This window comes from Oncorhynchus mykiss, chromosome 4, assembly GCF_057628025.1.
Source record: "Oncorhynchus mykiss isolate SJ-2025 chromosome 4, ASM5762802v1, whole genome shotgun sequence".
NCBI classification, from domain to species: Eukaryota; Metazoa; Chordata; class Actinopteri; order Salmoniformes; family Salmonidae; genus Oncorhynchus; species Oncorhynchus mykiss.
In genome coordinates, this window is record NC_143025.1 from 46,864,020 (window position 1) to 46,879,973 (window position 15,954).

General features: G+C 47.2%; 1 protein-coding gene across 1 annotated transcript in view; it reads right to left on the reverse strand.

Annotated features, from left to right (window-relative positions):
* Positions 1-15,689, reverse strand: part of LOC110521015 (proline-rich protein 12) — a 53,465-nt gene extending 37,776 nt beyond the window's left edge. The window contains exons 1-5 of the mRNA XM_090232185.1: positions 15,293-15,689; positions 7,446-7,600; positions 7,023-7,184; positions 2,525-6,882; positions 1,158-1,358 (exon numbers count right to left, since the gene is read on the reverse strand). Of these exons, the coding sequence (XP_090088311.1) occupies positions 1,158-1,358; positions 2,525-6,882; positions 7,023-7,184; positions 7,446-7,600; positions 15,293-15,375 (4,959 nt within the window). The 5' untranslated portion in view covers positions 15,376-15,689. The remainder of the gene's footprint in view (positions 1-1,157; positions 1,359-2,524; positions 6,883-7,022; positions 7,185-7,445; positions 7,601-15,292) is intronic.
* Between the last annotated feature and the right edge of the window lie 265 nt (positions 15,690-15,954).

Here is a 15,954-nt window from a genome sequence, read left to right on the forward strand (position 1 = left end):
CACCTCTACGCAGACGACACCATTCTGTATACTTCCGGCCCTTCCTTGGACACTGTGCTATCTAACCTCCAAACGAGCTTCAATGCCATACAACACTCCTTCCGTGGCTTCCAACTGCTCTTAAACGCTAGTAAAAACCAAATGCATGCTTTTCAACCGTTCGCTGCCTGCACCCGCACGCCCAACTAGCATCACCACCCTGGATGGTTCCGACCTAGAATATGTGGACATCTATAAGTACCTAGGTGTCTGGCTAGACTGTAAACTCTCCTTCCAGACTCATATCAACCATCTCCAATCTAAAATCAAATCTAGAGTTGGCTTTCTATTCCACAACAAAGCCTCCTTCACTCACGCCGCCAAACTTACCCTAGTAAAACTAACTATCCTACAGATCCTCGACTTCGGCGATGTCATCTACAAAATAGCTTCCAATACTCTACTCAGCAAACTGGATGCAGTTTATCACAGTGCCATCCGTTTTGTTACTAAAGCACCTTATACCACCCACTACTGCGACCTGTATGCTCTAGTCGGCTGGTCCTCGCTACATATTCGTCGCCAGACCCACTGGCTCCAGGTCATCTACAAGTCCATGCTAGGTAAAGCTCCGCCTTATCTCAGTTCACTGGTCACGATGGCAAGCCTTTTATCTCCCTCACCAACTTTAAACATCTGCTATCTGAGCAGCTAACCGATCGCTGCAGCTGTACATAGTCCATTAGTAAATAGCCCACCCAATTTACCTACCTCATCCCCATACTGTTTTTATTTATTTACTTTTCTGCTCTTTTGCACACCAGTATCTCTACCTGCACATGACCATTTGATCCTTTATCACTCCAGTGTTAATCTGCTAAATTGTAATTATTCGCCTACCTCCTCATGCCTTTTGCACACAATGTATATAGACTCTTTTTTTCTTTTTTCTTCTGTGTTATTGACTTGTTTATTGTTTATTCCATGTGTAACTTAGTGTTGTTGTCTGATCACACTGCTATGCTTTATCTTGGCCAGGTCGCAGTTGTAAATGAGAACTTGTTCTCAACTAGCCTACCTGGTTAAATAAAGGTGAAATAAAAATAAAAAAAGGTTAACGGAAAAAGGCATCTAAACAGCAGGTAGAATCCAAAAAAGACAAAGGCAGATGCACTCACCTCCTGGGCTTGAGCTTTCTGCTTCATCTTCTCCTGGCTCCTGGTCATGTTCATGTCCATCCCAGCAGTGGGTCCAGGACTCAGGCCCAGGGAGGGAGCCGAGCCCACTGACCCGTCAGAGAGAACCGGGTCGGTGCTGGACAGGGAGTCTGTCCTTAGCAAGGAGTCAGAGGGAGACACAGAGGGAATAGGCAGCTTGATCTGAGAGATGTAAAGAAGGGATGGAGAAGAGTGATGGGTGTAGGGAAAAGAGGAAAAGAGACAGAAGGAGGAATGAGGGTATTTGGGGAATGGCGAGGGGAAAAGAAAGGGATAGTTGAAGTGAGGGGTATAGGGATAGAGGAAGAGAAAATGCAGAGAGAAAGAGAGTTAGTGGGGTAAGAGAGGAAATAACACAACTGATTTTTTACAGTGCCTTCAGAAAGGATTCACCCCCCTTGACTTTTTCAACATTTTGTTGAGTTACAGGCTGAATTTAAAATGGATTAAATTGAGCTGAAATGTCTTGAGTCAATAAATATTCAATCCCTTTGTTATGGCAAGCCTAAATAAGTTCAGGAGTAAAAATGTGCTTAACAAGTCTCACAAGTCACATAATAAGTTGCATGGACACAACACATCACTGAGTGCCAGTCTGCATATTTTCAAGCATGGTGATGGTTGCATCATGTTATGGGTATGTTTGTCATCGGCAAGGACTAGGAGTTTTTTGGGGGATAAAAAAAGCACAGAGGAAAACCTGGTTCAGTCTGCTTTTCAACAGACACTGGGAAACAAATTCACCTTTCAGCAGGACAAAAACCTAAAACACAAGGCCAAATATTCCCTGGAGTTGCTTACCAAGACGAGATTGAATGTTCCTGAGTGGCCTAGTTACAGTTTTGACTTAAATAGGCTTGAAAATCTTTGGCAAGACTTGAAAATGGCTGTCTAGAAATGATCAACAACCAACTTGACAGAACTTGAAGAATTTTAAAAAGAATAATGTGCAAATATTGTACAATCCAGGTGTGCAAAGCTCTTAGACTTTCCCAGAAAGACTCACAGCTGTAATCGTTGCCAAAGAAGTTTCTAACATGTATTTACTCAGGGGTGTGAACACCTATGTCTGTATTCATGTCTGTATTTCATTAACAATACATTTGCTAAGATTTCTAAAAACACGTTTTCAGTTTGTCATAATAGGGTGTTGTCTGTAGATGAGTGAGAAAAAAAAAATATTTAATACATTTTGAATTCAGGCTATAACACAACAAAATGTGGAATAAGTCAGGGGTATGAATACTTTCTGAAGGCACTGTAAGCTTTACGGAGTCCATACAACTCGCTATCTAAACATGATATCACTCTGCTCATGTCTCCCTTACCTTGATAGGCTTGAAAGTTTTATGGTGCTGTGGATGCTGTGCTTGTTGTTGTTGATGAAGGTGTTGTAGGTGCTGCTGCTGTTGCTGCTGTTGATGTTGAGGTTGTAGATTTTGCTGCGGTTGGAAGTGATGGTGTTGGTGCTGCTGTTGTTGAAAGTGCTGTTGTTGGTGGAACTGCTGTTGTTGTTGCTGATATTGGAGGTTGGGTACTTTGTTCATGTCTCGGTGCATCTCTATCATCCCTTCCTCCTTCCTGCCACGCCCCCTACCCCGCCCACGACCCCTACGGGTCTCCCCGCCTACATTTCCCATCAGCCCCCTACAGTAGGGCGGCTCCGGGAGCGGGCGGATGCGAGGGCGCCCTCTGGGCCGAGGTGGCCCTTCACGTTTGGGTTTGGTTGGTTTCCTGCCCCTCTTCTTGGGCCCGTCGTGGGGTAGGAGATGTGGAGGGGGGCCAAGGGAGGGGTAGCCGGACGGGTGGCAGAAGTCCAGGTCACCCATCAGAGGGCTGAGGGAGCCCATCCCCGAGGCCCCTCCTCCTCCAGCCTTCCTGCAGCTGGACACCAGGTCGGGGAGGAGGTCAGGGAGCCGCCGGCTGTTCAGGCGGATGTCAGCGGGAACATCAGCCTTGTCCTCGTCGCCCTCGAACTCGTACTCCTGGGCGTAGTTCTTCTTGGCCTGTGGCTGCGGGTCGCGGCGCTGCTTCAGCAAGTGGAAGGAGCTGGTCTTCAGCAGCTTCTTGGGTCGGGAGGAGCAGAAGATAGGCGACGTCAGCCCGGCCAGACCAGAACCCCCACCCACGCCCGTACCCCCAATCATCTTGTTGGCGGAGCTGTCCCCAGGAACTCCCTCTGGACCCCCCAAGACAGTCTGGGACTGGATGAGGCCGAGCTGCTCTGTGTTCACAGTGGAGGGGAGCTCATGGGTTTTCAGGGAGTCCAGGTCCAGATGCATGGTGCTGTTTTCTGTTTCCGTGAGGCCGTGGCAGTACCCGTAACCATGGTCGCCATGGTGACCCATCACATCATACACACCTCCTCCATCACTGGTCTTGACGTCCTCCATGCTGTCTGGTCCCTGTCCACGTGCCTCAGACATACCTTCCTGGACCCCTTGGCCTGCCCCAGGACCCCCGGCGCAGCTCGACTTGGAGTAGTCGTCAGAGCAGAACATATCCTCCATGCCGGGGAAGAAGGAGCGATCCTCATCCTGTAAGAGGGAGTCTGGGAAACAGATGGAGGTCAGAGGCACAAACCTGTGCTGCTGCTGCTGACCTTGGTTCTGGCCCGCTTTCCCCACGGGGCTCACAGTGTCAAACTGGTGCTCTTTGAGCTGGTCCAACTGGGATTGGCAGAGCTGGGGCTCCTGGTCCCTCTGATGGGGAGGAGGCTGCTGCTGGGGCCCTGCGTTGGTCTCCAGGTGGTGGGAGTGGTGGTGGGCATGGGTGTGCGGGAGGGGGTGGTGCGGGTGGGTCTGCTGTTGGTGATGGACGTGGGGGTGGTGTGGGTTGAGGTGGTGCAGGTGGGAGGGTGTGGTTATGCCCAGGTCTGGCTCGGAGAGGAAGTTGTGAAGCTTGGAGGCAGTTTGTTGGGAGTGGTGATGAGACGGCAGCCTGTGCTGCTGCTGTTGTTGTCTGTGTCCATCACTACTGCCCCCATCTCCTCCCCCCACCCCACTTCTATCCGCGGCCCCTCCACTGTCTCTGCTGTTGGCCCGAGACAGGGTGCGCTCCAGCATGCCCAGAGGAGAAACCGAGTTCTGGCTGGCTTGGCTCTGGCCGTAGTGGGCCTCCATAGCCTGTGACTGGAGTTGGAGCTGCAGCTGGGATTGAGCCTGGGGCTGGGGATCCACCCCCACTTGTCCCCCAGGCTCTGCCTCTCCACCTGCCCCCATCATGGCCTGCTGACTCATGGAGTGCTGCTGCTGCTGAGAAGCAGCTTGCTGGGTGTCCATCTTGTTGCGGGTAGTGTGGGACAGAACAGACTGGAGCATGTGGGCAGAGGGAGGCTGCTGGGGCTGGTTTGGGGGGGAGTCCATGAGGGAAAGGGAGGATTGGGGCTGTCGGGGCTGCTGCTGCAGTTCGGGTGTCTTCCGCAGGTATGGCAGCTCGGACGGGTCGGGAGGCTTTTTGAGCTCCATGTGAGGGTGGATGTGGGAGTGGGGGTGGGCATGTTGAGAGTGCTGGGTGTGTTGGGGATGTGAGGGGACCTGCGAGGGATGGTGGGGGTGCTGGGAGTGAGGGTGTTGGGAGTAAGGGTCGCCCCTGCCGTATTGCACAACTGAGCCGAGGGAGTCGTGTTGCTGCGGATAGGGGACGTGAGGGTTGGGATGTGAGAGGGAGTCTGCCCCCCCTCTCCCTCCGCTGGCCCCTGCTCCAGACAGCCCTAGTTCGTTCTTGGCCTGCTGCTGCTGCTGTTTCTTCAGAGACATCTCCAGCTGGCTCTCCAGGCCACCTCCGCTGACGTTACCTGCAGTACCGGGAACCATGCTGTTGGTGGCGCTGTTGGTGCGGATGACGCTCTGGAGGTGGTAGCGCTCCTCAGAGGCCTTGTTCAGGTCGTAGGCCAGACCTTTGCCCCCATCCCTGGCCTGAGTGATGGACTGGGGCGGCTGCTGCTGGGGGTGGTGCTGGGACGGGTGGGACGCAGGGCTCTGGGCATGCAGCAAGTGCTGGATCAGGAAGTCCTCGTCATCTTCCTCGTCTTGGGAGCGCTCTACTCCCAGCATGTCAGTGTCTGGCTTGGGCTTGGGGGGCGTGGGGTGGTAGGACTGAGGCTGGGCGCCTCGGGTGTCGGGGTAGCCCTGCGGAGAGGACAGGAAGGCAGGGGAGAGGACGGAGGAGAGGTATTTGTTTCCCCCGGGGGACTGGGCAGGACGGGCGGGAGCAGGAGAGTGCAGCCCAGGTCGAATGATGCTGGAGGGAGAAGGGCTGGAGTCAGGGAGGTGGTATGAGCTGCTACCACCTGATCCTGATCCTGCACCCCCAACTCCTGATCCACCTCCACCAGCCCCGGACCCTGCCCCGCTGCCGGCTGACCCTCCACCCCCTCCAGACCCCAGGAGGGCAGGGGAGTGCCTTGGGCCACTGTATCCCAACGAGGGACTGCCTGCTCCCCCAAGGGAGGTAGGCAGCGAGCCGTATCCTGAGTCCGTCCCGTAGACCACCTCGGCAGAGAAGGAGCGGCCTCCTGGCCCTAGTCCTCCATACCCTTTCCCAGAACTCCCAGGGCCAGAGGTCAGGTCCTGGGGGGAGCTGAAGCCCCCATAGGGCTGGTGGGAGGGGAGGTGTGAGGGAGGGGGCTGGCTGGGTGAGTATGACTGCTGCTGGGGAGGTGTCTGGCCAGGGAGGCCTGTGGTGGGCTTGATGGGGGCCACAGGGGAGCCATATGCTGACAGGCAGGGTTTAAGAGGAGGCTGCTGGGCTGGGGCGGATGAGACTGGGGGGGGAGGGGGCGCCGACTGAGTTGGGGGCTGCTGTCTGGAGGGGGCAGACGAAGAGCTGGAGGAAGGGTTAGGGTTGGGGTTTGAGGAGGACGAGGAGGTGGAGGAGGCTGAGGGTGGGGTGTGGGGAGTTCGGGACGACGAGGAGCCCGAGGAGGAGTAGCCACTACTGGAACTGGAGTTCTTAGCCCCTTTCCCTAGACCTCCACCTGACCCTGACGAGGAGGCGGCGGAGGAGGTGTACGGGGTCTGGATGATGGGGCGGTACACTTGGTCTGAACGGGGGGAGGGTTTGGGGTCTGCTGAAGGGCTCTGCTCCCCCAGCGGACTGCAGGACACCCCTCCATGCCGGTGGTGGGAAATCTGCTGGTACCCCGATGCCCCACAGCTGAGGTAGTGCTGCAGGGGATGGGGGGCTGAGGAGGAGAGCTGCGACTGAGCCGGAGAGGAGCGCTGGTAGTGCTTGATCACGCTGTCCTGCCGTGGGATGGCCCTTTCCTGGGGTGGCGGGGGGCCTGGTGCCGATGAGAATACAGAGGCATTGTACAACTGGGAGGACTGGTCCTGGAGCTGGGAGGACAGCAGGTTAAACTGGGGAGGGGGTAGGTGGCGGCCTGACGAGGAGGAGGTTTGCGGCGGGCCTGTGGGGTCCTGCGACCCTCGGTAGGCGGCGCCCTGCGAGGAGAGTAGGCGGTCGAAGCCCAGGCTGGACTGGGAGGGTGTCTTGATGTGCAGCAGGGGGTCGTGGGGGGACAGGAGGCCGTTGGACGTGGGGCTGAAGGTGGGGGAGTCCTGGAGGGAGAGCGAGGAGCCAGGGAAGGACCGCCCGGAAAAGGAGGCTGGGTGCTGGTAGGCCGAGAGGGAGGAGGAGGGGAAGGAGCCAGACCCGATGAAGAGCTCTGGCTGAGTGTGCATCGCTATGGAAAATGGAGATAGAGAAAAAGACAAGTAACAGAGATTATTAGAAATGTGCTGCTGTCCTTCATAACACTTAAAAAATGATGAACACGACTCGAGTTGTACTTGAGCATTACTCATGACTGGCTCCTGCACTCACCAGTCTGCCAGGAGGGTGTTCGGAACTGGGAGAGGAGAGAGGAGGCTGAGGGGGGTGGCTGCCGACCCTGGGACTCTAGTGCTGAAATCAAGTTCATGACAGATGGGTCTGGACCAGAGGGACTGGCATGGTGTAGCCCAGTATCAAACAGCCCAGATAAGCCTAGAGAACATAGACACAAAAGCATTTACTCAACCACCCACATTTTTCTGTTTAAAGTGACTCATCTAAACAAAAGTCTAATCTAAACAAAAATACTTTGATAGAGAGAAAAATGTACATTCTCCCTGACTGTGTATAGGATAGGACAATATTGTACTGTAATAACAGGTATACTAACATTCTATATGACAACCTTTTGGCATCATGCAGAGACCTCAATTTTACATTTGAATCAAGGTTCATATTAGCCCGGCCCCTTACCTAGACTCCGCCCAGCCCCCCATGCCCCGCCCTGTCCAGAGCTACCAGGATGGTGATTGGTTGCGTAGCCCTGCAGAGGGTGGGGTGTGCCATAAGCCTGGCGATGGAGCAGCTCTGAGTCCGGATGGGAGGACCTAGAACTCCCATACACCAGGCTGAGGAAAGAAGGGAGAAAGGGGAGAAAAATGAATCATAATGAAAATATGCATTATTCTTCTATATCGGGGTTATCTAAATCCTGGGATCGAGATCTGCAGTACAGCTGTTTTTCTTTTCTCTTTGGTAGATAATTGATTGATTAATGTAGCCTAATTGATTGGCCAGAGAGTCCACTCACTTAGTGTCTCAGGTCGGAATCAATCTCTGATTATAGGGTGAATGTATGTAATGTTGTCTCATAGTTCTTCAATCAATCAATCATGAAAACCAGAAGCGCTGCAGGCTTGATACATACGAATTGGGATACTCGTATTGTTTACCAGGGCTATTGAAATCTTACTCTACGAAGTCCAGAGTACTGCTGGGTTTTTTTTCAACCTGATTCCCCCGACCTGATGTCCCAGGTCTAACTCAGTCCCTGATTACTAGAAGAACAAAAAAAAGCAGTAAAACTGACTTTGAGGTCAAGATCTGAATTTGAGGGTTGCATACGAATAGTGAGACAAGAGAAGTATTGTGCGTACAGGATATTACTGATAACCCATCATCATCAATTAGGCCTAGATACGGCTACTTTTTTGAAAGCTTACAGCATTTTCCATAACTGTTTCCACCTCCTGTTATCAAATAACAAATAAATAGTTAATTTCCCAACCAAATAACTGTAAACATCCAACAAAAATGGTGATGGCATGGCAAATGGAAAAATGTCTAAAGTGTCCTTTAGTAGTAGTGCGAAGGAATCAGCAAATGCAAGGCTCTCTGCACCGACTTTAGATAAAATCCTGTTCTAACCACAAAGCCTCAACAACAACAATGCATTCTGGTCCCGGCTGACAGTCTCCCAGGCTTTGGTGATGGATTACCTTTCTAATCTACCTATACTCTCTTGTAGAGTTGTTTACTTGGGTATACTCCATACTGTATACAGGCAATATCGCCCTTTCCAGCCCACAACATATAAAATCTGAGCCTTGCACTTTACACAGGGTAACCTAACACTCAATAAGGTATTGTTCATCAATATCAGCCTCTGAATAGAACTGGGAGCAACATTCAAATGAAAGTCTGAATGAAAAGAAAGATTTTTAACAATCACCCCCACTTCCAATCACTTACTTGCACAGAGGAGAAAAACAACACCCAAACATAGAGACAGTGTTCTAAATGGCCTGGTCAAAAGTATGGCGCTATGTAGGAATAGGGTGCCATTTGGGATGCAATAGGGTGCCATTTGGGATGCAACCATAGTCTCAGAGAACAGAAAATCTCCACAGAGTCAAGAAATCAAAGGTTGGGCATGGTCATGAGATCACCACACTACAGTGCAGTGTAGTCTCTACATTTAAATTATATTCTTTCCTTCATTCATTAATGTGGAATACACTCAAAACTATTATGCATAAAGAAAGTATTATTAACTGTTAACTTTTAAAGTCCTGTGGTTCTATTTTTGAACTGCCCGATAACCATGGCCTTTTATCAATTAGATTTGCTCGCCTCCTGCGTCCTCTCTCGCCTCCTTTTGAAAAAGGTCAAAGGTAATTGAGGAGAGGCAGCGAGGAGTGGGAAAATGGATGAAAATGGCTGGTATGAAATGAGACTCTCCTTCTCCAATCACGCGTCATCAGGCAAATTAAGTTTACAGGGTGGAATCCCAAATTAAATGTATAAACTGATGAAAACGATTAAGCCAGTGCAAGACCTTTTATAGATAAAAGGATAAGTAGCATATTGTTTTTACATGTTTGCATGCTTTTCTCCATCGATAAAACAATAGCTGATTCAAAGGGGGGGGTGATTTCAAAACTCTTCCGTGAAGGATTCAGGTAGGATACACTTCTCAAGTTACTATATGCTTCCTCGCCAAAATGAGGCCATCAAATCAAATACCTTTTTATTGGTCACATACATATGCTTAGCAGATGTTATTGCGAGTATAGCGAAATGCTTCTGTTTGCCTGCAAGCGAATTTACACACTCGTCGACCACTCATCGGTTTCCGGGTCACGGAGGAGAGAGGACGGAGGATGGTATTTTGCTCAAACGAGAAAACCGCTGTATCACCCTTTGGTTCTCTTCAGTGTAATGTGATGTTGATTGGCCACCAGTCAACCAATCAACCAATTGTGTGACTCTGTGGCTAACCACCTTAGCTGATTGGAAATGCTGTTCCCCAGACATGCATAGACAGCTAGCAGCAGAGAAGAGTGGTTATGGCTGGACAACAAAGTGGTGAGGCAAGACCCATAGTGGTTTTATTGATAAACGTGTGGTGACTGTCTGAGTGTGTCGGATGCTGACTCCTCCTCCTCGCTAAGTTTAACCACGGCTTGGTTAGCGTACGCCACTCCCTGACTCAGGAATCAAAGTGTGTGTGTGGGGGGTTTAATCATTCTCTGAATATGACCCATCAGTGTGTTCAGTATTCTTGAGTTTGACACGTCCATATATTCTATTGAAATCTTCATAATGTGTTAACAAATATAAATAATTATGGCTAAATGCTAAAATATCAAACTGAACCCTAATCCCTAAATGTGGATTTCTATGTTTAAGAAACTGGTTCCATTGAAATTAATAGTTCTGGATAGTGTAACGATTTTCCTCCTCTTCTGACGAGGAGTATGAAGGATCGGACCAATGCGCAGCGTGGTAAGTGTTCATGTTATTTTAATAACTCAGAACACGAGAAAATACCAAAAGAACATAGTGCAAGAAAGAAATGATAATCGAAACAGTCCTGTAAGGTGCAGCAACACAAAACAGAAAACAACTACCCACAAAACCCATGTGGGCAAGAGCTACCTAAGTATTGTTCTCAATCAGAGACAACGACAGACAGCTAGCTGTCCCTGATTGAGAACCATAGGCCAAAAAACAAAGAAATACAAAAACATAGAAAAAAGAACATAGAACGCCCACCCTAGCCTAACCAAAATAGAGAATAAAAAGCCTCTCTATGGCCAGGACGTGACAGATAGAGGTCGACCGATTAATCGGATTTGCTGATTAGAGGTCGATTTCAAGTTTTCATAACAATCGGAAATCAATATTTTTGGACACCTTTATTTAATCTTTATTCAACTCGGCACGTCAGTTAAGAACACATTCTTATTTTCAATGACGGCCTAGGAACAGTGGGTTAACTGCCCAACGCAATAACGACCTGTCTCTCGTTGCACTCCACAAGGAGATTGCCTGTTACGCGAATGCAGTAAGCCAAGGTAATTTGCTAGCTAGCATTAAACTTATCTTATAAAAAACAATCAATCAATCATTATCACTAGTTAACTACACATGGTTGATGATATTATTAGATATTATCTAGCGTGTCCTGCGTTGCATATAATCTGACTGAGCGTACAAGCATACAAGTATCTAAGTATCTGACTGAGCGGTGGTAGGCAGAAGCAGGCGCTTAAGCATTCATTCAAACAGCACTTTTGTGCGTTTTGCCAGCAGCTCTTTGTTGTGCGTCAAGCATTGCGCTGTTTATGACTTCAAGCCTATCAACTCCCGAGATGAGGCTGGTGTAACCGAAGTGAAATGGCTAGCTAGTAATAGCGTTTCAAACATCACTCGCTCTGAGCCTTGGAGTGGTTGTTCCCCTTGCTCTGCGTGGGTAACGCTGCTTCGAGGGTAGCTGTTGTGTTCCTGGTTCGAGCCCAGGGAGGAGCGAAGAGAGGGACGGAAGCTATACTGTTACACTGGAAATACTAAAGTGCCTATAAGAACATCCAATAGTCAAAGGTTAATGAAATACAAATGGTATAGAGGGAAATAGTCCTATAATTCCTATAATAACTACAACCTAAAACTTCTTACCTGGAAATATTGAAGACTCATGTTAAAAGGAACCACCAGCTTTCATATGTTCTCATGTTCTGAGCAAGGAACTTAAACGTTAGCTTTCTTACATGGCACATATTTCACTTTTACTTTCTTCTCCAACGCTTTGTTTTTGCATTATTTAAACCAAATTGAACATGTTTCGTTATTTATTTGGGGCTAAATTGATTTTATTGATGTATTATATTAAGTTAAAATAAGTGTTCATTCAGTATTGTTGTAATTGTCATTATTACAAATAAAAAAATCGGCCAATTAATCAGTATCGTCATTTTGGTCCTCCAATAATCGGTATCGGCGTTGAAAAATCATAATCGGTCGGCCTCTAGTCCTGGAACTAGACACTATATACTAGAACCAGATGCAGTACTTCGACTTTCCCAGAACATATGTAAATTGAGAATTCAATGGGCAGAGCAAATGAATCAATAGTATGTATTTAGTTGAGTGCTTGTACTGCTCAGATGCATTTTTCAAATGAGCGCACAACCTCTCCACCTCTTCCCAATCTTTTCTCTCCCCTTCTACAGACTACTCTTATGACTCCTCAACTCACCTTCCTATCCTTATCACTCTTCTTCTCTCTCCATCATCTCCTCTCCTTCTTCAACCGGTCATCTTCTCTCCACTCCTCCCTACATCTCCTCCCCTCTCTTCCAAATTCAACCATTGATTCTTTCTTTTCTCCTCTCCTCCACCCTCACTACGTCTCTTCTCCCACACCCTCCCCTTCTCTCCAACTCTCTGTCAGGCCGTATAACCATAATGGAGTGAGCTGCAGTCCTCAAGATTGTGAAAGAGGGGATAAATAAAGGAGGGGGAGCTATTAATCCTTCATTAAGACTGCTTTCGCAATCAACCACAGTTCATTTCACCCTGCCGTTCCGTCCGGGCGGTTGTATGATGATAATAGGCTCACTAGTTTAATACACTAGATATTTGTCTTCTACAGACATGTCTGGTACTAGTAAGAGCAGGTAAGAGCTTGGTATGGAGATTCTGAGCTAAACAAATGTATTCTACTAGTATTATTGCTATGGTTAGTTGACTGCAGCAGAGGGCATTGTTTTGGAACTCTGCTGTAGTTACAATACAATATCATTCAGACTACCAATGGGCCAGACTACCAACATGTTGTCAAGGCTACCTGCAAGCATGTACATGTATGATACCACAATAGGTGTAACCAACCAGTCTCATACAATCAATGAACTGATTAAATTACTCATACAAGTAATTAACATATTCAAATATGTATTGCATATTAAAATAAAGGTTTCTATAAATGTATTCACTTCAATCAATATGGCTGAAGAGAAAATATTTTGTAACTGTCATCCAAAGTTGGTTAGGTTCATTACCCTAGAACAGTAAGAGAACAGTAAAGTAGTACTAGTTTCTGTTCCTTAACTTTTTGCAAAAAAGGCAGCCAGCCAATCCCACATTAGGGAGCATGAGGTCATCATAAGAACACCAGGACTACATCAATCTGCATGTGGGCTTGCAGATGCCCTTGACTCTGGGATTCAGCCATAAAAAAACAGCTGGCTAGGCTAGAACAGCTGACCAGTGTTTTAAATATATATATAATCATGTCATATATAAATCATGTATATGATTTTTATGCAGGGGCCTAAATACTCCTTTGGTTCATCAAAGATACAACATTGTATGTAGCCTACTGCATTTTATGTATCTCAACACTGTCAGTTACCAAGGTTACATACAGTCGTCTATTCTGCATAAGCAATTACTATAGATTTGAATTTGTTTGTGCAGTGATTTAATAATTTACATCTGTGAGGAACCAATGAGTATTCAGGCCCAAAATAAAAAACATGGTAAAACTTCATAAGGACTATATAATATATGGCACTACCAGTGAATGACACTGTAATAGAGGGCACGATTTAGGGCTTTATGACTTCCAGCAATTGAGCAATTACTCCATGCACACGCTCAGTCAGAATGCAACATTTGCCTGTGGGACTAATACTTGAGAGGTATGTCCCTTACTACCATTATGCAATGGTATTGTGCTCATATTACATTTTATCGCCAATCTGGAATTTCACAGTATCTGCGTTTGAAAAATAAATTATCAAAATAAACCGGGTGTTTACTGCGAGCTACACTGTTGCTACATGAAACTTACGTTCTGTAGCAAGATTGATTTGGTTGTCCCGGCGACGAATGGTAATGTGCGTAGCCGGGTAGCCTTTGACATGTAAGTAGGCCCCAATTCATTAAAACAGAGAGACTATGCATTTTAAGAAACAAAATGTGAAACATTGTAACATTTCGTTCTATTAATGTTCTTACTGTATGTCATTCCCGTTTTAATTCATGCGGTTAACGGAAATGAAAGATTATTGAGATATCTTACCAGTACGCTCGTAAGCTTAGCTAACGCGTTAATGTTAGCTAGCTAACGTTCGGTGGTTAGAGTTAGCCAACTTGTCTCTCAATACCGTATAACATGATTTAGCTAGACGGGTAGCGAGTTCTAGCAAACATCACACAAGCCATCGTTTTAGCTAATGGCGTATGTTGGTGTTTATGATCGATTCCTGTGTTTTTACTTTGTTACCAAAGACCTGCAGCATTGAGTCAATATGCCGAATCATTTAACTTGAAATGAACAACTAACGTTAGCTAGCTAGCAAAGACAACAGTTACCTGTACCTTTAAGCTAGCTAACTTTACCCCAAAATGGCTAGCTAGTAGGTTTTTCTCACATGAATCAAAATGCAGTTGGTGCCAAAAAAAAGGGAATACACCTATCATTCATTGCACCTGTTAATAATACGCCTATCACGTAAACTTGAGAGTGAAGTTATAGAGTTATTATACACGGTGTACCGTTACCAACTTATCGAAGTTTCCATCAATACAATTGCGAGGCTTAAAGCTATCTAGGGGTTATCCCAACAGCAAAAGATTTGCACTAATATCCATGCTGCAACTGCTGCTGCTTTAATAATGGGATGTAATGTACTCGTGCTTACAGAGTGAGTTAATTAAAATACCTTAGAATCCACTGGTATAGTAGCTGTCACTAGATGATCACTGATATTAGCTAAGTTATGGAAAGTGTTTATTCAATTGTTTGATGATAGCTGCATATCGTGATTTGATTTAGCCTTCACTCATCCTAAAGTGTATTGCCGAGAATGTGAGACGGGGAAGCAACCCTGCAGCACCACCATTTCTAGCATAAAGGCCATTTCATTTGTAGACAGTGTGCTAGCTACAGTAAACTGCCGACAGCAGCCTTGCTACAAACATTGCATGTTGCATCGTCAAATACATTGGGTTTGTATAGTTAATTAGCACCAACCGTTGCTTTGTAAACATATTACGCAATCAATGCATTAGTAAAGACAACCCAGTATGGATTCATATAATTATGGCATATTGTGAAAAATGCAAATGCTCTCTGCAAATATCATTACATTATGTTTGTTCCATTTCTGATTATACACTAGCCAGCTAAAGCTAGCTATATCCTCCCAAGTCCAACCCATCCCCCCTCTTTTCGCCCCTCTCCCCCCTCGTTTTTTATGTCTCGGTCTACCTTCCGTATCACGCATTAACTCTCAATTGCGTTCCTTGCATTTTCAAGACCCCCCACCCATCTTGCTAATGACAATACTGATAGCCTTGCTATAGCCTACCTGGCGCTTGCAAACAATGTAATCTATATATATATGAACGGAACGATAGAGGGAGCACGGATTGCATTGCCTCTATCGGCATGGGCATTGTTACAGCAAGCCAAGCATATGTATGCATCCTATGTATGAGGGCGCACATGTACGGGTACAAATGCTTACCTTGCCTTGGCCGATCTCTCGTAACTCCATCCCGTACCAGCGCCCAAATCACCGAACCCTGTACCAGGATAATTTCTTTCCATTAAAGAAAAGACGAGGGATGAAGATGGAGAGATAGTGAGGGGTAGGGGAGGGAGGAGATGTCTTAAATTCTCGCACGCTATCTCTCCCTGTATCCTTTTTCCCCTCTGCTCAGTGTCTGTTTATTTCTCCCGATTCACTAGCAAGTCCTCAAGACTGCGACCAGCACGGAGGGGGAGAGGAATGGAGGGGAGGAGAAGGAGGAGGGGGATATGGAGGATAAAAGAGAGGGGAGGAGGGGGTGGATGGGGGGTCACACCAACCACCACCACCACAAAAATCCGGTTTCTTCCTTCCCTCCCCTCTTCAGCCCGCTATATATATTTCAATGTCTATTGTCCTTCTAGGCACAACCAGCGATTCAGCTGATGCTAGCGCGTAGTCTAAACCAGTCTGTGCAAATCAAAATATTTGGTGCCCATTTATCACTCTAGACTGAAGCACGCTCTCTTACCATCCCCGGTCCCCTACGTTGTGGAAGTATTGCATTTCTAAAAAATAAATAAAAGGGGGCGATTCAATTATAGCAACAGTGTCTATTGTTTATATTTTGGCTTGCCAGTTCCCTCTCCAAAATGCAT